The sequence below is a fragment of the Pseudophryne corroboree genome, chromosome 8 (genome assembly GCF_028390025.1).
Source record: "Pseudophryne corroboree isolate aPseCor3 chromosome 8, aPseCor3.hap2, whole genome shotgun sequence".
NCBI lineage: Eukaryota > Metazoa > Chordata > Amphibia > Anura > Myobatrachidae > Pseudophryne > Pseudophryne corroboree.
The window spans coordinates 402,211,569-402,237,446 of NC_086451.1; the positions used below are offsets into that span (position 1 = coordinate 402,211,569).

Below are 25,878 nucleotides of genomic sequence, written 5' to 3' on the forward strand. Positions count from 1 at the left end.
ATGGACGGACGCACCCTGGAGAGACTGCTCCGGAAACCGGGATCCGGCACAGCAACTCGGCACCAGGTGTAGATGACAGCCTTAACGGGATGATGAAACAGGGAGATTTCACACTTAGGGCGGTATTCAATTGTTTGAAAAGTCAGTTGGGTGTCTGTTTTTTCCTATTTAATAAACAGGAAAAAACAGACACCCAACCGACTTGTCAAACAATTGAATTCCACCCTTAAGCTTTTTCTATTTTGTCCCCCTTTATGAGCTTTGATGCTCACATAAACAGTATGTTAAGGGGTTTACAATGTGTTACAGATCTTAGAAAGTTATCGCTGGACTTCAATCGAATGTTTTGAAAACTGATATCCCTAATTTACCTATGTGATATACCTATTTGGGGCAGTAAGCAAGGTGTAATGTTTAGCATTACTGCCTCACAGCACTGAGGTCATGGGTTCGATTTCCACCATGGCCCTAACTGTGTGGAGTTTGTATAGTCTTCCCGTACTTGTGTGGGTTTCCTCCGGGTACTCCGGTTTCCTCCCACAATCCAAAATATACTGGTAGGTTATTAGGCTCCCAACAAAATTAACCCTAGCATGAATGTGTCTGTGTGTACATGTGATAGGGAATATAGATTGTAAGCTCCACTGGGGCAGGGACAGATGTGAATGGGCAAAATATTCTTTCTAGAACACTACGGAATATGTGTGCACTATATAAATAACTGGTAATAAATAATAAATAAATAATTTACGGTACTGCATTTGTTTATTATCCACCGTCTGGTGTTTATGTGTAAAACTGGGTTTTATTATATACATTTGGAAAATATATAAAAATATCTATAGACATTTGCTTTTTAATCAAAGATGTTCTGCATCCAAGTTGATAAAAAAAAAATGTTTGTAGTCAAAGCTAATACAATATCTATTAATGCCTATTGTAAAATAAGGGAACAAAAGTAGCTACCAATGCTTTCCCGGGGTTATTATTGCAAGATCCTTATATGTATAAAGACAGAGATTTTAAGGTTATGAAATATTGAACTGTATTGTAAATGTAAATAATTCAATAAGGGGATCTATTTCAGCTTCTCGGTATGTCCCCAACCTTGATGAGCTATGTACCAGGCCCTCACCAGAGATTGATAACAACTTTCCAAAACCTGAAAGACTTTGTGATGGACATGGTGAGGTACCACCAAAACACACTGGATGAGAACTGCCCACGAGACCTCATAGACTGTTTCCTCATGAGGATGGAAGTGGTGAGTATGTGGAAAGTCTGGAACAAGTCTGATAACACACCACTGAAAATGTAGATGTCTTAGACCACTAAACAAATTCATAAAATCTTCAGGAAAAAAAGAACCCGGACACAGAATTTCATGAAGCAAATTTACAGGCAACAATAATCGACCTGTTCTTTGCTGGGACAGAGACTACAAGTTCAACATTAACATATGCCTTCCTGATTCTGCTGAAGTTCCCTGAGATACAAGGTACAGTAACATTGTTTTCTGTTCTAGAAAGACACAAGGCAAAAAGAGTACACTGAAACAAAATGATGTTACTCATTACAGTATTTATATATGTGATTTTAAGGTATTCTCTTCAAATTGTAGATAGCAAAATGAGGCCTATAGCCAAATAAATTTAGTCCTATATGAATCCTTGAATAGTGTATATTTGTTATATCTTTTTCTATCTTTATGACAGAAAATCATGATACTATTTCATTCTACTTCTTTTTTTTTTATATGTTGGGGAATGTAGTGTTCTTGAAGTCGTATTAATATATTGTCTTGTGGCAGTCCCTTGGACTGAAGCAGGGAGAAGGATTATATAATATATCGCTAGGTGTGTTCTTGGGTTGCTTGCATCGTGAGATGAGTATGCAGGTAAATTGGTAATATATAGTGGTTATATTCTCTTTTACCTGGTAGTCTGAATCTCGACCTTAGGTTCTCTTCAGAGAGGTAAGGAGGATGAGCCAACGCCAATGGTTGTTCAAAGTTTTGCCTCAACAGAAAACTGATTTATTAAATCAGATTGTAACTTCAGGAAATTTGTAAACAGTTGATAAGCTAGTTACAATTATATTTACTTGTCAATTGTTTCTTTCACAACTTACACAAATAAAAATACTAAACAATTCCTATCATTCTGGAACGACAGTATGTGTCCCGAACTCTTCTTGTGGCAGGAACGGTGCAACAGTAAATTAATCTGATGCTGATCTATATTACCTTCAGGCAGTTTTCACAAACATTTATGCACTGAACCCTTACAATTAGAATGCAAATATCATCACAATATCCTAGTTCACCTACATTAATAACTTCAACAAGTGTACAATATGCATGTAAACCAACACTGAGTATAATTGTGTCAGTTACCCTGTGCACAGGTCAATAACCCTTTAAAAGAGAATCGGTGTAAGTATATACTGTATATGCATATATATTTAAGTCTTTAGGGTATGTCACAGTAGTAGGAAGAAGTTTCTGGCCTGGCTGTAGTAGCGTAGAGGGAAAGGAAGAAAACACTGATCCAGGAGCACAGTGAATCAACTACTTAATTAACTCCTCTGTGATGTAACCATGGCCCTCATTCCGAGTTGATCGCTCGCAAGGCGATTTTAGCAGAGTTGCACACGCTAAGCCGCCGCCTACTGGGAGTATATCTTAGCTTCTTAAAATTGCGAACGATGTATTCGCAATATTGCGATTACAAACTACTTAGCAGTTTCAGAGTAGCTCCACACTTACTCGGCATCTGCGATCAGTTCAGTGCTTGTCGTTCCTGGTTTGACGTCACAAACACACCCAGCGTTCGCCCAGGCACTCCCCCGTTTCTCCGGCCACTCCTGCGTTTTTTCCGGAAACGGTAGCGTTTTTCCCCACACGCCCCTAAAACGCCGTGTTTCCGCCCAGTAACACCCATTTCCTGTCAATCACACTACGATCGCCGGAGCGAAGAAAAAGCCGTGAGTAAAAATACTATCTTCATTGTAAAATTACTTGGCGCAGTCGCAGTGCGAATATTGCGCATGCGTACTAAGCGGAATTTCACTGCGATGCGATGAAAAATACAGAGCGAACGACTCGGAATGAGGGCCTATGTTTTGTCCTTGCTTCAGCTTGGAAGTTATACATGTACATTGCCTGCAGTAAAATGAGAAAGGTCTTAGCTGTATACAATATTTACCTGATTCCTCTTTAATATTACAGCAGAGATTCAGAGCAAAGAATATACACTGTTATATGCACTGTCCAGCTACTCTCTCTTCAGCGAGTACCACTTGTATGTAAGTGCCAGGTGATCAGGGGTAATACAGAAGCTCAACTACTCCTTTGACAAGATCAGGAGCTGTAGTGTAGTAGAAGGAACTCTGAGCTACTGGTGAGAAGTTATACTGTGCTACAAAAAGGGGCTAGTATCTACATTTCATTAGGACTCCAGCTGTACTGTGCTGAGGTGTATGAATAAAGTCACTGCAGATTTGTACAGACCTTTCCTGTGGTACTGCGCTAGATCCTTGTCACCACTACTGAAGGCCACACACCAGTGCTGCAAGTATGGCAGTACGTGGTGGTAGAAATTCCCAGCCGGTACCGACGGGCTGTCCACCATACCTGCAGCCCGTTGCTGTGTGAAGGGAGGAGAGAGCAGCGCAATGCCTCTCCTACCCCTCAATGTCCTGTGATGTCCAGTCTTTGACGGCGGCAGGGTGAATCTCAATAAGGCACCGGTTTGTTAGCCAATCAGAGCTCGCTGACCGGCAGCCACGGCTCCTGATTGGCTGCCAATCTGCAAACTCTGATTGGTTAACGAACCAGTGCCTTATTTGAGATACTTACCGACAGAGACTGGACTTCACGAGCATTAAGGGGCAGGAGAGGTGCTGCGTTGTCCTACCCTCACATAGCAGAAACAATAGAAGCAACGGTGAGCAGCACGGGGGGCACTCTGGGACAATGTTTATCTGGCACTCTGGGGCAATGTGTATCTGGCACTCTGGGGCAATGTGTATCTGGCACTCTGGGGCAATGTCTCAATCTCAATCTCTCCCTTTCATCAGGCACTGTCCCCTCTGCCTTCAAGCATGCTCTTGTCTCCCCTATTCTTAAAAAACCTACCCTTGATCCTAATACTCTCTCCAACTATCAACCCATCTCTCTCCTCCCCTTTGCCTCCAAACTTCTTGAGAGTATTGTCTATAATCGCCTCACTGCCTTTCTTTCCTCTCACTCACTGCTTGACCCATTCCAGTCTGGTTTCCGTTCTCTCCACTCCACTGAAACTGCCCTCACAAAAGTCTGCAATGACCTCCATGCAGCCAAATCTAAGGGCCACTACTCTCTGCTTATTCTTCTTGACCTCTCTGCTGCTTTTGACACTGTGGACCACCCTCTCCTTCTGCAAATCCTTCACTCTCTTGGTCTGCGTGATACTGCCCTCTCCTGGCTGTCCTCCTACCTCTCTGATCGTTCCTTCTCTGTCTCCTCTCATGATGCTACCTCCCCCCCACTTCCATTAACTGTTGGTGTCCCCCAAGGCTCTGTTCTTGGTCCTCTCCTTTTCTCTCTCTATACGTCCTCTTTAGGTGAACTCATTAGTTCTTTTAACTTCCAATACCACCTCTATGCTGATGACACTCAATTCTACCTCTCCTCCCCTGATTTCTCCACGGCTCTCCTCACTCGTACCTCAAACTGTCTTTCTGCTATCTCTTCCTGGATGTCTCAGCGCTTTCTTAAACTCAACATGTCTAAGACTGAGCTGATCATCTTCCCACCCTCCCGCACAGCCTCACCCCCCACAATCTCATTATCCATTGATGGCACGACTATCTCCCCTAGCCCCCAAGTACGCTGTCTTGGCGAAATCCTTGACTCCTCCCTCTCCTTCAAACCACACATTCAGCACCTCTCACAAACCTGTCATTTCATCTCAAAAACATTTCTAGAATCAGACCTTTTCTCACCCAGGATGCCACTAAGATCATTATTCACTCACTGATTATTTCCAGACTGGACTACTGTAATCTCCTCTTAACTGGCCTCCCTGACAATTTCCTCTCTCCACTCCAATCTATCCTCAATGCTGCTGCCCAGCTCATCTTCCTCACCAAACGCACTAAGTCTACCTCCCCTCTCCTAAAGGCCATCCACTGGCTTCCCTTCCCTTTCAGAATCCAATTCAAACTTCTCACACTCACTTACAAAGCACTCACCCACTCCTCTCCCATCTACATCTCTGACCTTATCTCCCTTTACTCTCCCACCCGTCCTCTTTGCTCTGCTAATGCACGCCGACTCTCCTGTCTTCTGATTACTTCCTCCCACTCCTATCTCCTAGATTTTTCACGTGCTGCTCCCTTTCTCTGGAATTCTTTACCTCTCCCCCTCAGACTCTCCACCTCTCTACAAAACTTCAAACGGGCTCTTAAGACCCATTTCTTTACCAAACCTAGCCAAATCTCAACATAACCCTCTGTTCCACGCTCTCTATGTACCCCATCTGTGTCATCCCTGTCTGTCTACCCCTCCCCTTAGAATGTAAGCTCTCACAAGTAGGGCCCTCTTCCCTCATGTGTTTATACTTTTCTTACTTTAATAATCCTCAACTGCCCAGATCCCACAGTTTTTTGACCACCTGGAACTTATCTCTATGTTTACTCGTGTAGTTATGCTTAGTTGCCCTGTACTTGTCCTATATTGTCTTCAACTGTAAGTCACTGTTTTCCTATTTTTTTATGTGCATTTGTACTCTGTAATTGTGCGCTGCGGAACCCTTGTGGCGCCATATAAATAAAGGATAATAATAATAATAATGTGTATCTGGCACTGTAGGTGTGTATCTGGCACTGTGGGGGCATATATGGCACTGCTGGAGGCATTTGTGTATCTGGCACCATGGGGCATTTTTATATCTGGCACCCTGGGGCATTTTTGTATCTGGCACCATGGGGCATTTGTGTATCTGCCACTGTGGGACATTTGTGTATCTGGTACTGTGGAGGCATATCAGGCACTGTAGGACCATATCTGGTACTGTGATGAAGGATTAAACTATCCGAAACGTTAGTACTGTACGTGGTGGTACAGTGTCTTTTCTTGTTACAAGTCCAGAGAGTGCCGCCTCCATCTATCTATCTATCTATCTATCTATCTATCTATCTATCTATCTATCTATCTATCTATCTATCTATCTATAATATGAGTGGTAGACAAAAATCTGGAAAGAAATCAAATGGAATGGACATATACACATCCTTGGTGATCGACACTGGAATCTTAAACCATTCTTCATGCAAAACTTGTTCAAGTTCCCAAAATGATGTTGGAGGCGGATAATGTGACAGAACCCTGTTCTCCAAATCCAACCACAGGGGCTCCATTATATTGGGATCCAGTGATTGTGGGGGCCAAGGACGATGAAACACCTCATCTGCATGTTCAAAATAAAAACTATTGGATGACATAAGCTTTATTAATCTGTACCTGATTATCCTGGTACCAGGTGTTATCTGCCGGAAACAATGTCTGCACCATTGGATGGACCAGGTCAGCCAATATGTTTACGTAGTCCTTGTCAGTGACTGAACCCTGCATGGTGATAATAGGGCTGTCAGAATACCATGATATGGCTGGCCAAATCATTCCTGACTCTCCACCATGCTTTACTTCACTTGGCTCCAGACAGTTCTAATCGTACGCTTGGCTCGTTCCACACGTTGGGAACAGGGGGAAGTATGATTCATCCGACTAGATGACAGTCTTTCATTGCTCAGCAGTCCATGATTTATGAGTGTTACACCACTCACTATGCATCTTGACATTTGTCGGGATTACCAATGGTTAAGCAACTGCAGTTCACCCATGAATATTGTACTTGTTGAGTTCCCCCCCTGACTGTTCTTATAGACATGGGGTGTGGAACAAGGGAATTCAGCTCAGCAGTCACTTTTGCAGAAGTTGTCTTTTTATTTTTGGCCACAATCATCGTCAATGCCCTTCTGTCTCTTGCACTCAGTTTACACTTTCATCCACCCTGGTGTTTAGCTGAGGGTGTTTTTCCGGAAACGGTATATGACTTCAATAATCTTTGATGCAGTTCCTCACAATATCCCAAAGAAACTGGCTTCTGCGATCACAGACACACCCACTAGACAGGCACCAACAATTTGCCATCTCTGAAAGTCCATGAGCTGAGACATGATTCACTAACGCCTGCTCAGACAGGATTACATACAAAATGCTGGTGGACAGGATGCCGGCTGTCAATATTCCAACAGCAGCATCCACTGCTGAGTCAACTTGTGGGCTCGCTGCGCTCTCCACGCTGCAGGCTCAGTGGCTCAATACGCTTGCCACAGTATCTATTCCTACTCTATGGGTGTCCTGAACACCCACGAGTAGGAAAAGCCCTGGTGAGCCAGGATTCAGGCTGGTGGCATTGTTGACTGTCGGGATTTCGGCGTCAGTATCCTGAATGTCTAGTTCACCCATGACATCAGCATGCTAATTCCATTATTTTGTCTAACCCCTATAAATAAAGTATATAGCAAATACAAATATAGTACATAATGGGCCTAATTCAGTAAGGATTGCAGTCTCTGCCAAGAAGCAGTTGCTGCGATCAAATAGTTGCCGCCCAGAAGTAGAGAAAAAACGCCCATCGTAAAAAATTGCAAATGCATCACAATATGCGGGCTGATTGCAAAATCATACTCAAATTTCCGGAACTTTTCCGATCTGCACCAGGCAAGGTCGCCCACAATTTTTGCTAAATAAGAGGCTGGAAGTGGTCATCACTGACGTCAGAGGCCCTCCTTAAAAACATCTGCGCACTTCTGCATTTTTTCAGACACACCCAGAAAACGGCGGGTTTCTGCCCAGAAATGCCAGCTTTCTGTCACTCAAACAGCGGCTGCACTGTGGCCCTCATTCTGAGTTGTTCGCTTGGTAAATTTCATCGCATCGCAGCGATTTTCCGCTTAGTGCGCATGCGCAATGTCCGCACTGCGACTGCGCCAAGTAAATTTGCTATGAAGTTAGGATTTTTACTCACAGCTTTTTCTTCGCTCCGGCGATCGTAGTGTGATTGACAGGAAATGGGTGTTTTTGAGCGGAAACAGGCCGTTTTATGGGTGTGTGGGAAAAAACGCTACCGTTTCCGGAAAAAACGCAGGAGTGGCTGGAGAAACGGGGGAGTGTTTGTGACGTCAAACCAGGAACGACAAGCACTGAACTGATCGCAGATGCAGAGTAAGTCTGAAGCTACTCTGAAACTGCTAAGAAGTTAGTAATCGCAAAATTGCGAACAGGTCGTTCGCAATTTTAAGATGCTAAGATTCACTCCCAGTAGGCGGCGGCTTAGCGTGAGCAACTCTGCTAAAATCGCCTTGCGAGCGAACAACTCGGAATGACCTCCCGTGATCACAATGTGTACGCATTTTCTGACTCTGTTTTTGCTAGCACATTTGCAATGCAAGTCATGCACATGCGCAGTTATTCAATAATCGGACAGATTGTGAATCGCAAATCTTGCGATGCAACCTGAATTATGCCCAAAATTGCACAGAATAAATGAAATGCACTAAAATGGAGATTCCTAGACAAACAATCAATAAAATGTGACACTTTTAAAGTCAGTTAAAAATCAACTAAATGGTAATAGCAAGCTAAACAAAAGCAAAATTATATATATATATATATATATATATATATATATATATATATAAAATAAAAAAAAAGTGAAATTGTCTTGGGGTCTTCTTCCATTTGTAAAAAAAATATTTAAAAAGTTTTTCTTTTCTTTTTCAATATATTTTTTTTCTTTTTGTCACTTCTCAATCACTTGTCAACACATAATTCAGAAATATATGACACATTGGGGGTCATTCCGAGTTGATCGCAGCGAACAAGTTACTACTGCAAATGCATATTCACCGCAATGCGCATGCTTGCCATACAGGTACAAAGCGGATCGTTGCTGGGCGATGGATTTAATGAAGAATCCTTTCGCACAGCGGATTGCAAGGAGATTTACAGAAAGAAGGCGTTTCTGGGTGGCAACTGGCCGTTTTCTGGGTGTGTTTGGAAAAACGCATTCGTGTCCAAGCGTTTGCAGGACGGGTGTCTGACGTCAATTCTGGGACCAAAAAGTCTGAAGTGATCGCAAGGGCTGAGTAAGTCCAGAGCTACTCAGAAACTGCAAAAACCCTTTCCATCCTGCTCGCTGCACACACATTCGTACACTTGCAAAGCGAAAATACACTCTCCTGTGGATGGCGACTATACGTTTGCACGGCTGCAAAAAGTAACTAGCGAGTGATCAACTCGGAATGATCCCCATTGTCTTTCAACTTGGTCCTGGTAAACTTGATAACTATGAGAAACAGTAAAGGAAAACAATAGTACAGCATATATAAATAAAACATAATACTGCAGTAAAAAACTCCACCTCTACCTGCAGTGTACAAAGAACTCCCTCTGCAAATATAAACTTATGACCCATGCTTTACACTGGGTGCCATTGCTCTCAGAAAATCTTGGCACTGATTTAAAAAAAAATATATATTCAAAAGAGGGTTTTTTAAAATTTCTGTTTAAAAACTTGACTGAAAAATAAATATCTGACCGAATAATTTTTATTCTGATCCCTGATTCCATAAGCATGTGTCTAAAGATAGGGGTTGGCAAAATATGGCCTGGGAACTGATCCTGGCTGGCCCGCTGCCTTCAACTACTGCACAACGAGAAGAAGACAGACCATCTGCTTGTCATTGCGCTACAGTATCCCTGAGCCCCGGCTTCTGCTGATAATAGTCTGGTCACATGTGCAGCTGGCCGGGAAAGACCTTGTTGATGTCAGGCGCTGGCCCCCAGTGTGAGCATTAAAAAAATGTACCCCCCCCCCCCTTATACATATGGCTAGGGGCTAGTGGTATGGCCTCACTAAAATAGGTGTGGCCTTTTAGAAAAAGATGACCTTACACCCCAGTTTTTGACCCTGTAACAACAGACCTTGGCCACCACTGTAAAAAATAAACATTCCACTATATTAAGCTCCACACAGTAATGCCCCATTGCACCATAGTATGCCCTACAGTAAAGTTTCTAATTACTTTGTACTGGGTGTCACAGTAATTGTCAGGGGTATCACATGCTGTGTGTCACACTCGTTGCCAGGGGTTTCACATGCTGGGTGTCATGCTCGTTGCCAGGGGTCCATGCGCTGGGTGACATGATCATTGCCAGGGGTTTCATGTGCTGGATGTCATGCTAATTTACATGGGTTTCATGCTCTGGCATCCATGCTCGTTGAGAGAACCCAACAAAGGAGAGTTGGAAAGTAGACTCTTGTGTGGGAGCTTACAATTCAGAGGATTGGGTGCGTATTAATCAATACTGATAAAACATAATTTTATTAATTCATTATTAAAAAGATGATTTATAGGAGTAAGTTATAAGTAAGTAGTGTAGCTACGCGAAAATATAGCACTGTATTCTATATAATTGATGTGGTTTTCAATACCACAATGAGAACCGGAAATCAATGTCTTTGGCCTAGTGGTTTTACTGAAATCATGGTAGCACCTTTGTATAGTCTATGACCATCATTTGTTCTACAGCAATCCTATTCAGGATTAGTTAGTCGTAGAGAATTAAATCATAGGTCATACAGAACCAAGTGCTAATTGGTATTATTAGGGATCACTCTAGATCGGGCAGAATAATTTTTTGCAGTACCAGGGTGTTCCAGGGTGGTCTCCCATCCGAGTACTGACCCGGCCCTCCACTGCTTGGCTTCCAAGATCAAACGAGATCGGGCATCTCCAGCGGGGTATGTCCGCAGTTTTAATCTGCCTGTTCAGTCAATCCCAATACCCGTATTGCCAAAGTGATGAATCATGTGTTCAGTATCTGGATCTCATGCCCATAAAGATGAAATTCTGGCAATATTAATCATATACAGTAATTAAATACTCCTCCCTCTTCACTAATACTCCTCCGCTCGGGGGGGGGGGGGGGGGGGGGGGGGAGGTTGTCACGATACAACCATTTGATTCCACGGAACTCTGCCCCTGAGCAGAGTAATATGATAGAAGGAGAAATGGTGAGCAGAAGGAGTCAGAAAGTGCCACGTCGGGCACCCCGTGCGATTGCACAGCTCTCCCACCGCAAGAAACGGCACTGCTGTGCAGAGCCAAATGCAGTGTGCGAATGCGAGACTGTTGAATGCCATTGCACTGCAGTGGTGATGACTGGAAAAGACAGAGTGCCGAAGGTACTACAGCTGGGGTCGTCCATGCTTGTATGACTGGTGGACACCAGCAGGATCTGCCTAGCAATGGGGGAATGGGTGCTAGGTCTACCCAGTATGGGAGGAGCTGCTACTGTAAATGTAGGAGAAAGCAAGGGGAGCTGGTTATTGTGCCCAGGGAGGATAAGGAAGGGAGCTGGTAACTGTACCCAGGGACGATAGGGAGGGGAGCTGGTAACTGTGCCCAGGAGGGAGGGGGGGGGTGTTTGGAGTCACAGCAGAGAAATACCAATGTATAAATATAAAGGGTCTTATTCTGAGTTGGCTGCATTAGCGTTTTGCTGTGGCGGCCAGCTTAGTACAGCTTGGTTCTTTGTAAAAGTATTTAAAATTAAGCAACATTGTGGACACCGTTACAAAAGTGGTTAACTAAATTCACACAAGGGGATTAAATCACAGGCAATTTGTCATTGTGCTAGAAGAGACTGAAGCTAAAAGCTGAACACACAGATGTCCTGTATCATTCCAGTGTGAGATGGCTTAGCTAGGGGAATGTTTTGAAAAGAGTATGGAAAGGAAACAAATCAGATTTAAGAGGCGAAGGTAGCCAAAGATGGCCCCCAAAGCCAGATAAGGGGGAGGGGCGCAAGGCAGCTCATGGGGGCAATGGAGGGAGCCCCCAGGCAGGGGGGATGGGGTGGAGGTAGCAGCCAGCACACCGGTCCCCCTTTTACCACCTGGCTGATCATAACGCCCAGTGAGGGTTAGAGGATTTAATTGCCAGGGAGTGGGCAGCAGGAGGTTTATATGCTGGGAGCCGGGGAGGCTGAGTGCATTCACCCCCCTGCAAGGACAAGACACAGAACAACAGCAGCAGCAGCTTAACTCCAGTCAGAGCAAAGGACAAGCCAGATTCCAGGCAGCAAGGGTGTTTTGGTCTGCATCCACGTCTAAGCAGCAAAGGCATCGGATTACATCCAGCCACATCCAGGCAGGAAAGCAGAGACACATCATACAGTGAGAGGGCATGGAGGTTAATCACACAGCCACAGCAGTCCAGGGCATTAATCAGGAAGCACGGAATGCAGGAGGTCAGCCTGAGTGGAGGAGAAATCAACCCACTCGGTACAGAGAGCATGTGGGCAGCATACACAGAGGCACTTCCTGTCCAGGGAACATGCAGCGCAGCAAGAGGAAAGGGAGCAGAGGGGCGCCACCTGGTGGTCGGAGAGAGGAAGGACGTACACAGGCAGGGCATCCGAGCAAGAGAGCGGTGTGCAGAGGGGTAAGCACTGCCAGGGACAAGGATGCAGCTGCAGAAGCGGAGAGCCAGCGCATGCTGGTGGACGTGTTGGCAGAGGGCACGGAGTCGGACGGGCATGAATCAGGGGAGGAGAAGCGGGGCAGTAGCATGGTGCTGCAGGAGAAAAAAACAGCCATCCACAGGATCGTATCGTCAGCAGCGCTCGCCTACATCATGGGCAGCCAGCCACCATGTATCGAGGCACAGGGGAGGTAGCGGAAGCAGCAGAGGCAGCCGAGCAAGGTCACCAGAGATGAGGGGAAAGTGGGTCTTTCTTGCGGAAACACAGAAATACAACAGCCCCACACGGCAGCCAGGTTTCACCCCCAGCCGCTAGGGATATATGGTGCATCACCGGGCGACATCAGAGGACAACAGATCCCGGGAGGGTAGGAAGGGGTTCTTCACCCATTCGCCCCCAGGAGAGGTTACCCCCAGGAGAGCTTACCATGACCTAACTACCCCTCCAGTGGACAACAGGTGATGCAAGTTTTTCTGACGGAAGCCAGAGGAGGGGGGACGGCGAACCAAAGCATACCCAAGAGCATCGCGGCACTCGCCTCTTCCAGCCGGGAAGCAACACAGTCGGGCGCCGCGGCAAGCGCAGCAGAGGAGCTGAGGACAGAGGCCGTCGCCCAGGCAAGCGCGGCACTGGGAAGCAACAGATCGCCATCACACAGGACCGGTGAGTTAATTATTGCGTGTAATGCTTATGCTGTAAATGACATTAGTGTAGGGTAATAGCGCACAAAGTGTTGCAGTTTCCAATTTAGCGCAGGGCGATTTGCATAGCATTGTGGAAAGCTCAGGGGCATTGGGGGCTAATGTTAGCGAGCAGACCGAAGGGGGGGAAAGTGAGTCTGGGTCAGAAGATGATGAGAAGTGTAAAGAGCTAAAGGAGAGGCTGTGCTTGGCACGTGAGAATATTAAGAAAAAGAAGTTGGCAGCCCCAGGGTCAGATGCGGTATTGAGCAGAATAGGGCAAGCAGAGACGGTTAAGTCGGGTTTCTTGCAGCAGGGAGGAGCGATAGACCATGAGCTAGACGCGCTAGACTCACACCTACCCATGCGGCTCAATTGCGAAGGGAGACTTTATCGATATATGCTCCCTTACTGAGGAGGGCTGGATGGAGAAGGAAAGATGTAGCAAGAAAGGGAGTTGGCAGAAAGAGTCCTATAAAACTATTGAGCACTGGGTAACTGGAATGTTGGCGTACTAAGGCTGTTATGTGGCCGCGTATCCCGACATGGCGATGAATATGTTGAAGTACATTAACCTCATCTACTCCATGTATAAGGATCAAGGGAGACAAGCTTGGCGCAAATATGACGAGGCGTTCAGGCTCAGAGCGCAGGAACAGAAGCCAATTAAGTTTGGCGCGAGAGACATTGGGCTATGGTTTAAAGCGCAGGCTAGGAGTGCAGTCGAGAAGGGTAGCACAACGCAAAAGCTAGCAGGGAGGCCTGGCACGGCCAAGCAAGACACGCTTAAATGCTATGCCTTTAATGATGCGCGTTGTACCAGATCCTTCTGTAGATTTCAACACACTTGCACCCTCTGTAACGGGAGTCACCCAGCAAAAGAGTGCTTTAAGCAGAATGGATAGCAAGGTGAGAAGGTATCCGGAGCGACTGTCTCTGGCAAAAGCAACTAGCCCAGTGAGGCTAGGGGGAATCTGGGAGTGGCTGTCCAGATACCCCATGCGGGAAGAATCCAAGCTGCTACAGGAGGGCTTCCTGGGGGTTTTTAGGATCACCATAAGGCAGCCCGTCGCCCCAAGTGCATGCACCACGAACCTGCACTCCATCTGTGCGTGGCCAGAGGCGGCACACAAAAAAATTGTTAAGGAATTGGCCCTAGATAGGATGGCGGGTCCGTTCAAGGCCCCACCGCTGCCAGGCTTAGTCATTTCCCCTTTGGGCCTAGTACCGAAGAAAGCAGTAGGGAAGTTCAGGCTCATATCTTTTCCGGAAGGGGAGTCAGTAAATGACGACCTAGACGAGGAGCAATGGAGGTCATTCCAAGTTGTTCGCTCGCAAGGCGATTTTAGCAGAGTTGCTCACGCTAAGCCGCCGCCTACTGGGAGTGAATCTTAGCTTCTTAAAATTGCGACCGAAAGATTCGCAATATTGCGATTACAAACTTCTTAGCAGTTTCAGAGTAGCTTCAGACTTACTCTGCCTGTGCGATCAGTTCAGTGCTTGTCGTTCCTGGTTTGACGTCACAAACACACCCAGCGTTCGCCCAGACACTCCTCCGTTTCTCCAGCCACTCCCGCGTTTTTGCCAGAAATGGTAGCGTTTTTTCCCACACGCCCATAAAACGGCCTGTTTCCGCCCAGAAACACCCATTTCCTGTCAATCACACTCCGATCGCCTGAGCGATGAAAAACCCGTGAGTAAAAATCCTAACTTCATAGCAAATTTACTTGGCGCAGTCGCAGTGCGGACATTGCGCATGCGCACTAAGTGGAAAATCACTGCGATGCGATGAAATTTACCGAGCGAACAACTCGGAATGAGGGCCAATGTTTGATGCAATACCAGTCATTTGATCAGGCGATTTCTATGGTTAAAGGGCAGGGGAAAGGAGCATTGTTAGCAAAGGCAGACATTGAATCAGCATTTAGATTGCTCCCCCTGCACCCAGACAGTTTCCATTTTATGGGGTTTTGTTTTGACGGTTATTTTTTCACAGACAAGTTCCTGTCCATGGGCTGCGCAATATCCTGCGCATTGTTCGAAACATTTAGCTCATTCCTGCAATAATGCCTAGAGGTGCACACAGGGCGCAAGGCGGTGGTGCATTACTTAGATGATTTTCTCCTGGCAGGTCCAGCGCAATCAGATCAATGCGGGCAGTTGCTGCAGGAGCTAGAGCGTATGCTAGGTGAATTTGGGGTACCAATTGCCACGGAAAAGACGGAGGCCCCAAAAAAGTCATTTTTTACCTGGGCATAGAGATAGACACGGTGAGAATGGAGTGCCAGCTTCCAGCAGAGAAGGTGCAGAAGCAAGGCTACGAAGTAGTGGCATGCGCCAGGGCTAACAAAGTCACCCTAGAGAGGATGCAATCATTGCTAGGCATCCTCAATTTTGCCTGCCGGGTAATCCCCATGGGTAGAATTTTCAAGAGACGATTAGAGAGGGCCACTGCTGGTGTGAAGAGAAGACACCACCTCATACGCATCAGCAGGGACCTGAATGATGATTTGTTGGTATGGGAGGGGTTTTAGCAGCACTTCAATGGGGTGCGCATTTGGCCTAAGGCTGCTCAGTCAAGCCGCGAACACTGGAGTTGTTCACAGACGCGGTGGGGGCCACAGGTTTTGGGGCATATTGGCAAGGCGAATGGTGTGCAGAGTCATGGCCAGACAGGTGGAAAGAGAAAGGCCTCACGAAGAACCTGGTAGCATTAGAGTTATTTCCCATAGTGGTAGCGGTAGGCATCTGGGGCCAGAGGCTCGCGAACAGATGTATTCAGTTTTGGTGCGACAACATGGGAGTGGTGCAAGCAATAAACAATCAGTCTGCTTCGTCACCCTGGTAGTAAAATTACTGCGAGGTTTAGTGGCGGCATGCCTCCGCCAAAACATCACGTTCAGGGCAAAGCATGTGCCCGGCGAGCAGAATGTGATCGCAGATGCGCTGTCACATCAAAAATGGGAGCTATTTAGGGCAGCAGCACCGCTTGTGCAGGAAGAAGGCTTAACATGCCCCTCTCATCTTTGGCAGATAGTTGAGCCTGTCTAGGCGAGCTGGTGGAAAAGTCCCTGGCACCCAAGACGTGGAAAGCCTACAGGGCAGCTTGGGGGAAGTAGCAGAAATTTCAGGGGAGAGGAGCCTCACAAGGGCATGACCCCTTGCGCCAGTTACTGTCCTTTCTGGGTAAGATGAGGCAAGAAGGGGTGTCGAAAGCCTCGGCCAGCACTACACTAGCAGGTATTTCCTTCTTTTCCAAGATGCACGGCAAAGGGGACGATACTAAAGTCTTTTTGGTGCACACCGTGATGAGGGGATGGGCCAGGGCAGAGCCAAGGAGGCCGGATAAGCGCAAGCCAGTAACTGAGGAGAGGTTCAGAAGCATTACCCGCATCATACAGGGTGTGTGCACTGATAAGTATAAGGCAAAGCTGTTCAGGGCAGCTTTTACTATGGTGTTTTGTGGAGCATTTAGAGTGGGGGAGTTGGTAGCGCAATCAAGCAAGACAGCAGGAACCGGCCTGTCATTCAAAAACATGGTGGTGAACGAAGACATGGTCTTGTGCAGGATCCACAGGTCAAAGACAGACCAAGGGGGGAAAGGGAGATGGATCCAGCTAGGCCGGCACCGGGACTCAGCAATTTGCCTGGTTGTGGCAGTGCTAAAGTTTCGGGGGGTCAGGCCAGCAGGAGGAGAACATTTTCTGATTCACGTAGATAGGGCGGAACTCACCAGGTACCAGTTTGCAGCAGTTTTTAAGAGATGCGTGGTAGCATTGAGCTGGAACGCAAGCCAGTACGGGACGCATTCCTTCAGGATTGGAGCGGCTACGTCCGCAGCCAGTCAAGTGCACACCGCGGAGTAGATAAAGGGGCGGGGGAGGTGGAGTTTGGACAGTTATAAGACGTATGTCAGGCCAGTGGTAGAGACAATGTTGCAAGAGCTATCATTGTAACCTGCTGACACCCCCCCCCCCCCCCCTGCGTGCTTCACAGGGATCGGTGCAAAAAGGAAGATTTGTTTTGTGGGCCATTCATACGTGCATTGGGCAGTGCAGCGTGCTGCAGTAAGGCCATATGGGCGGCAGCTGGGGCTGCAGCCGGAATCATGGAAGGTATTTTGGTACAGCAACAGGTGCATGGGATGGGTACATGCCAGAGAGACACTGAGTAAGGCAGAGTGGTTGGCAGAACGGCCGGACGTGATAGTGTTGCACCTTGGCGGGAAAGATCTGGGCAAGGTCAAGTCGCTAGACATTATTAGGATGGCCCGGGGGGACATTGCGTGGATTAAAGGGCAGTGGAGCAACGTTCACATAATATGGTCAAAAATCATCCCAAGGCTAGCATGGAGGGGAGCCAGTTTATGGTCAGGAATTGACAGGGCCCGTAAGAAGGTAAATGCAGCCATCAGCAAGTTGGTCACAGCCAGCGGTGGTAGTGTCATTCAGCACAATGAGCTGGCCGGTAAATGCAAAGGTTTGTACAGGAGCGATGGGGTGCACCTGTCTGACATAGGCCTGGACATTTTCAACAATTCCTTACAGGATGCCCTAGAGCGAGTAAGCTGGTAGCGCAGGGTGGGTGCTTTGGTCCCCGCGCTGCGGGGACCTCGTGTGGCGGGGAGGGAGCGGTGCACAAGGCATGAAAGTAGGGGATTTACAGAGTGCCTCGCATATTCTCCAATAGGTGGCCGCACACCTGGTTTCAGCATTAATACGGCAGGGGCCATACGGGTATGGTGCTGTACGGATGGTAGCTGGTCCCAAAATGGTAGGGGGTGTGGCCCCGTAACCACATGGTGGGATCGGGCACGCACCGGGTAGCACCAAATTGTAGGAGGCGGGGCTGCATACCCACGAAGGTGGGGTGGCAATGCCTCAGGTGGTACAACGTTGCGTGAGCATGGCGCACCGCTCCCCTTGTTTTTTAGTGCCCTGCAGTTTGTTTTGGTTGTGATTGTGTATTTAATCAATAAAGCTGTGACCTTTTGATTTGCCCTAAGAAACAAAGTTGTCTTGTCTCAGTTATTGGTTGACCAAAGAGAGGTGCCGGCATGTCGCCCTCTCCCTCCTTATCCCTGGCTGAAAGATGTGGATTGGCAATCTGATTTTGCATTTCCTGTTGATGTTTTGGCCCATATGAATGAACTTAGTTTAAGACAGCAAGGGAAGGGGCTTTTTGCTCATGATTTGCATTTCAGCGTGAAGTCATTTAATCCACAATTGCTGCTTTTCTCCCACCATTTAGGAAACAAGCAGTTCACTCATTTCTACATTTTGCAGCAAGTTGCTGTTTCAGATGAAAATCTAGAAAAATACACATCATCAATACTCAATTTACATTATAAATTTTCACGGAGATTCAATGATTTCAAAACAATAGAAAAATATTTATCTTTGGTCTCCTTAACTTTCACAATAGATGTCAACAATGATCCTTGTGATCTTCAACTTGAGCTTATTGACCTGCAGTATAATGCTTTGCTTAACCACTTGCCTGGCATGGTCACATCAGCTGCGACCACACCAGAAATTGCTTTATCTGACCTGGTTGCACAGGATGCGACCAGTCAGATAAACAGTGTTTACAGCTGCAGGGAAGAGAAACTTCCCTCCGCTGCTGCTCTCAGAAGGATCGTAAGGTTCCTCTGCCTTTCCATACCCTCCCCCAGTGTTTGCCGTGCTGCCAATCATTACTGATCGGTCAGTGCGGCAGGACCACGCATCCAGCAGTTGCATACAAATCAAGCACCCCAAGCTCCCTTGTGAATCTGGCAGCTGTCCCCACTGTAAAAATGAAAGTCGCAATAGTCAAAATTTTTCTGATGTTCCCGAGGTACCAATGGTGCCGACCAATGTGCCGCTATTTCAAAAAATATATATGTTTTTAAAAATATATATTTTTTAAATTACTAAAATTATATTGGATAAGGTTAAATTCAAGTTCTTCACCTAATTCACTCATTAAAAAAATGACAATTTCTGAGCAGTTTTTTTAGAAAACAATGGTCAGTTAAGTGTATAACGAGCAAATCAAATCCGAGCCTCTTTCCCGGTTTTATGCCTCTCTCAACAGACAAAGCTTTCCATGGATCAAGGTTCATGCACAGAAGATGCTTGTGCCATTTGGTTCAACCTACATACTGTATGTGAGCAGGCATTTTCTGTGATGAAATTCAACAAGTTAAAACAGATCTTCCATGAATGGAGGAGCACCTTGCAGCTGTGATCCATATTGTGACAACATAAATGAAGCCTGACTTCACTTCTCTGGTTAATGCGCAGAGGTTTCATTCATCCCACTCAGAGTTTCTTTTATGTTATTGTTAATTCCACTTTCGATTGCTACATATTCTTTTTCCAGATCACGCTCACTTTGATTATACTAAGGCTACTGTAGATTGTGTATTATTCTACTGTCACTGGTTTTCTCTCTTCCCCTCCTCTTCTTCCGTGCCTTGTTCCTTATTCTCCCGCCTAGACATTTAATGTTTTCTATCTTGTATCAATTTAAATGTTCTTGTTCTGTTTGCCTTTTAAAATGTTTAATTAAAAGATTTTTTTAGGAAAAAATCGTACAGCATTTTTTGTAATAGGTATTGTGTATACAGTACAAGATATTTTGTGTGCGGCCCTTTGATATTCACTGGAAAATGTTAAGTGGCACCCCAGCAAAAATACATTTCCCACTCCTAGTCTAAGTAAACCAACACAATTACTGTAGACCTTTGTACAGTATGTTAATTACAATTTTAGTTTGTAATATTTGCTTTTTAATTGTGAGTTGTCTTATCCCAAATACAGTTTGAATAAATATGAAAAGTAAAATAAATGTCTAATTTCTTATTATGCATTGACATTTGATGTAAATTTCAGAGAAGATCCACAAGGAAATAGACAATGTCATAGGCAGAGATCGCTGCCCATCCGTGGAGGACAGGAGTAAGATGCCGTACACAGACGCTGTTATACATGAGATCCAGAGATTTGCTGATATTGTCCCTATAGGAGAGATGCATGCAGCCAGCAAAGACACAACCTTCAGGGGACATCATATTCCAAAGGTATTCTTGTCAGAGACAGCATTACAAGGTTGATAAAAAAATAGATCTACTATACAGTATACAATATGTATTACTCAAACTCTCTTATTTAAAAAATAACCTCTCGTACTTCTTTTCATTGTTTCATGAGCCCAACCCCTTCACATACAGTTGGAGCCATGCTCATCGTGGCTTAGCCATGGCAATACTTACACCTAGCCGCACTCATGCCCGGCCATGCCTAGCTGCAGTAATTGCACATCAATACATTCTCAATGGGGCATGGGTGTTACTAAGATACATGCGTACACTGGGTGTGCACATGGTCATGGTAAACAAGATGCATTCATGCCTAGATGTAGCCACGATGAGCATGGCTACGTCTATACTTCCTCCGGAATTTAAACCTTCCTATCGGATGAGGTGTGTTGTGTGCAAATCACTTAATTAAAATAAATAAATAAAAACAGGGATATGGAGATTAAATGGCCAGCTAGTTATTAATTTATATATAAGAGATGTGCACCGGAAATGTTTCTGGTTTTGTGTTTTGGTTTTGGATTCGGTTCCGCGGCCGTGTTTTGGATTCGGACGCGTTTTGGCAAAACCTCCCTGAAATGTTTTAGTCGGATTCGGGTGTGTTTTGGATTTGTGTGTTTTTTTTTACAAAAAACGCTCAAAAACAGCTTAAATACTAGAATTTGGGGGTCATTTTGATACCGTAGTATTATTAACCTCAATAACCACAATTCCCACTCATTTCCAGTCTATTCTGAACACCTCACACCTCACAATATTATTTTTAGTCCTAAAATTTGCAACGAGGTCGCTGGATGACTAAGCTAAGCGACCCAAGTGGCTGGCAAAAACACCTGGTTCATCTAGGAGTGGCACTGCAGTGTCAGACAGGATGGCACTTAAAAAAATTGTCCCTAAACAGCACATGATGCAAAGAAAAAAAGAGGTGCACCAAGATCGCTGGATGGCTAAGCTAAGCGACCCAAGTGGCCGACACAAACACCTGGCCCATCTAGGAGTGTCACTGCAATGGCAGACAGGATGGCAGATTTAAAAAAATAGGCCCCAAACAGCACATGATGCAAAGAAAAAAAGAGGTGCACCAAGGTCGCTGGATGGCTAAGCTAAGTAACCCAAGTGGCCGACACAAACACCTGGCCCATCTAGGAGTGGCACTGCAGTGGCAGACAGGATGGCAGATTTAAAAAATAGGCCCCAAACAGCACATGATGCAAAGAAAAAAAAAGTGCACCAAGGTCGCTGGATGGCTAAGCTGAGCGACCCAAGTGGCCGGCACAAACACCTGGCCCATCTAGGAGTGGCACTGCAGTGTCAGACAGGATGGCACTTAAAAAAATTGTGCCCAAACAGCACATGATGCAAAGAAAAAAAGAGGTGCACCAAGGTCACTGGATGGCTAAGCTAAGCGACGCAAGTGGCCGGCACAAACACCTGGCCCATCTAGGAGTGGCACTGCAGTGGCAGACAGGATTGGCATATTTAAAAAATAGGCCCCAAACAGCACATGATGCAAAGAAATAAAGAGGTGCACCAAGGTTGCTGGATGGCTAAGCTAAGCAACCCAAGTGACCGGCACAAACACCTGGCCCATCTAGGGGAGGCACTGCAGTGGCAGACAGGATGGCAGATTTAAAAAATAGGCCCCAAACAGCACATGGTGCAAAGAGAAAAAGAGGCACACCAAGGTTGCTGGATGGCTAAGCTAAGCGACCCAAGTGGCCGGCACAAACACCTGGCCCATCTAGGAGTGGTACTGCAGTGGCAGACAGGATGGCAGATTTAAAAAATAGGCCCCAAACAGCACATGATGCAAAGAAAAAAAATAGGTGCACCAAGGTCGCTGGATGGCTAAGCTAAGCGACCCAAGTGGCCAGCACAAACAACTGGCCCATCTAGGAGTGGTACTGCAGTGTAGAGCAATGGACTTCTGTACCGTACTGCTATATATATACTGGTGGTCAGCAAAATTCTGCACTGTCCTCCTACTATTTATACTGCGCTCAACTACAATGCAGCACAGATATGGATAGTATATTTGATGACACAGAGGTAGAGAAATGGACTACTGTACCATACTGCTATATATATATATATATATATATATATATATAAATATATTATATATACTGGTGGTCAGCAAAATTCTTCACTGTCCTCCTCCTATATATACTGCGCACAACTACAATGCAGCACAGATATGGATAGTATACTTGACGACACAGAGGTAGAGCAATGGACTTCTGTACCGTACTGCTATATATATATTATGCATACTGGTGGTCAGCAAAATTCTGCACTGTCCTCCTACTATATACTGTGCACAACTACAATGCAGCACAGATATGGATAGTACACTTGACAACACAGAGGTAGAGCCATGGACTACTGTACTCTACTGCTATATATATACTGGTGGTCAGCAAAATTCTGTACTGTCCTCCTACTATATATACTGCGCACAACTACAATGCAGCACAGATATGGATAGTATACTTGACGACACAGAGGTAGAGCAATGGACTACTGTACCGTACTGCTATATATATATTATATATACTGGCTGTCAGCAAAATTCTGCACTGTCCTCCTACTATATACTGCGCACAACTACAATGCAGCACAGATATGGATAGTATACTTGACGTCACAGAGGTAGAGCAATGGACTACTGTACCGTACTGCTATATATATATTATATATACTGGTGGTCAGCAAAATTCTGCACTGTCCTCCTTCTATATACTACGCACAACTACAAGGCAGCACAGGTATGGATAGTATACTTGATGACACAGAGGTAGAGCAATGGACTACTGTACCATACTGCTATATATATACTGGTGGTCAACAAAATTCTGCACTGTCCTCCTACTATATACTGTGCACAACAACAATGCAGCATAGATATGGAGAGTTTATTTCAGGCAGAGAACGTAGATATTTTCAGCACACTGAGAACAGATATGTGCAGCACACTGAACACAGATATTTGCAGCACACTGAACACAGATACTGAGAGAACGCCAGCCACATCATCTCACTATAATCTCCAATGCACAAGTAAAAAATGTCGGCGACGTGCGGCTCCTTATATAGAATACGACTCTCGTGAGAATACGACAGCTGGATGAAGACGTTAGGGCGCGTTCGGGTTAACCGAGCAAGGCCGGAAGATCCGAGGATGCCTCGGACCCGTGTAAAATGAGTGAAGTTTGGGGGTTTTGGATCTCGAGGAACCGAACCCGCTCATCTCTAATAAATATATATATATATATATATATATATATATATATATATAAATATCTCTGTGAAGCGCACTTCTATTTGTCTAATGATAATACTTTTTCTGAATATATATATATTCACACTGCTCAAAAAAATAAAGGGAACACTAAAATACCACATCCTAGATCTGAAAGAATAAAATATTCTTATTAAATAATTTGTTCTTTCCATAGTTGAATGTGCTGATAACAAAATCACACAAAAAATTATCAATGGAAATTACATTTATTAACCCATGGAGGTCTGGATTTGGAGTCTACCCTCAAAACTAAAGTGGAAAAACACACTATAGGCTGATCCAACTTTGATGTAATGTCCTTAAAACAAGTCAAAATGAGGCTCAGTAGTGTTTGTGGCCTCCATGTGCCTTTATGACCTCCCTACAATGCCTGGGCATGCTCCTGATGAGGTGGCGGACAGTCTCCTGAGGGATCTCCTTCCAGACCTGGACTAAAGCATCCGCCAACCCCTGGACAGTCTGTGGTGCAACGTGGCGTTTGTGGATGGAGCGAGACATGATGTCCCAGATGTGCTCAATTGGATTCAGGTCTGGGGAATGGGCTGGCCAGGCCATAGCATCAATGCCTTCGTCTTGCAGGAACTGCTGACACACTCCAGTCTCATGAGGTCTAGCTTTGTCTTGCATCAGGAGGAACCCAGGGCCAACCGCACCAGCATATGGTCTCACAAGGGGTCTGAGGATCTCATTTTGGTACCTAATGGCAGTCAGGCTACCTCTGGAAAGCACATGGAGGGCTGTGCGGCCCCCCAAAGAAATGCCACCCCACACCATTACTGACCCACTGCCAAACCGGTCATGCTGGAGGATGTTGCAGGCAGCAGAACATTCTCCTTGGCGTCTCCAGACTCTGTCACATCTGTCACACGTGCTCAGTGAGAACCTGCTTTCATCTATGAAGAGCACAGGGCACCAGTGGTGAAATTTCCAATCTTGCTGTTCTCTGGCAAATGCCAAACGTCCTGCATGGTGTTGGGCTGTAAGTACAACCCCCACCTGTGGACGTCGGGCCCTCAAATCCACCCTCATGGAGTCTGTTTCTGATCGTTTGAGTAGACATGCACATTTGTGGCTTGCTGGAGGTCATTTTACAGGGCTCTGGCAGTGCTCCTCTTGTTGCTCCTTGCACAAAGGCGGAGGTAGCGGTCCTGCTGCTGGGTTGTTGCCATCCTACGGCCTCCTCCACATCTCCTGATGTACTGGCCTGTCTCCTGGTAGCGCCTCCATGCTCTGGACACTATGCTGACAGACACAGCAAACATTCTTGACACAGCTCGCATTGATGTGCCCTCCTGGATTAGCTGCACTACCTGAGCCACTTGTGTGGGTTGTAGGGAGGTCATACAGGCACGTGGAGGCCACACACACTACTGAGCCTCATTTTGACTTGTTTTAAGGATATTACATCAAAGTTGGATCAGCCTGTAGTGTGTTTTTCCACTTTAATTTTGAGTGTGACTCCAAATCCAGACCTCCATGGGTTAATAAATTTGATTTCCATTGATAAGTTTTGTGTGATTTTGTTGTCAGCACATTCAACTATGTAAAGAACAAAGTATTTAACAAGAATATTTCATTCATTCAGATCTAGGATGTGTTATTTTAGTGTTCCCTTTATTTTTTTGAGCAGTGTATATATATATATATATATATATATATATATGTATATGGAAAGGTAGTTGTACGGAGAGCGCTCAAAAGTATGTTAGTGTCTCTTTAGTTCTTTCAATGAGAATTCAACTATTTAGATTTGACCACGGAGAGTTAGATGATTCTGAAAAAGACCATTGCTCTTAACATTTGTGGGACATGATCTTATTAGGACTTGCTGTCCACCCCAGCCGGGGAGGAGCTCAAATGACAGCCTGTCCTCCCACAAATGTCTAATCAACCAACGCGTTTCGTCTAACCAGACTTCCTCAGGGGTGTTTTTTATATGTAAGAGCAGTGCTCTAGCTGAAGAGAAGTAAAAGTGGGGATGGTTGCATTCAGAGTGAGGACAGCGTTGAGGACAGCAGCTCTAGTTTGCAGCTATCAAATTAAATAAAGATTCAGAACGGTCCTGTACGCTGGGCATTTAAAAATCGGAGTTTCTTACACTGGCTATATCACCAGATATAAAATATCACTGTGATTCTTTAATTACAATAAGGGTTACCATCCCCACTTTTACTTCTCTTCAGCTAGAGCACTGCTCTTTCATATAAAAAAC

At 45.5% G+C, this 25,878-nt stretch overlaps 1 protein-coding gene and 1 pseudogene across 2 annotated transcripts in view; one reads left to right on the forward strand and one right to left on the reverse strand.

The window, feature by feature from the left end:
* LOC134949304 (cytochrome P450 2C15-like) overlaps positions 1-25,878 on the forward strand; it is a 140,577-nt gene that overhangs the window by 19,764 nt on the left and 94,935 nt on the right. For both annotated transcript variants that reach the window (XM_063937800.1, XM_063937801.1), the window contains exons 5-7: positions 1,088-1,264; positions 1,357-1,498; positions 20,157-20,344. In XM_063937800.1, coding sequence (XP_063793870.1) covers positions 1,088-1,264; positions 1,357-1,498; positions 20,157-20,344 — 507 coding nt within the window. The remainder of the gene's footprint in view (positions 1-1,087; positions 1,265-1,356; positions 1,499-20,156; positions 20,345-25,878) is intronic.
* Positions 10,748-10,867, reverse strand: LOC134950094 (5S ribosomal RNA; annotated as a pseudogene).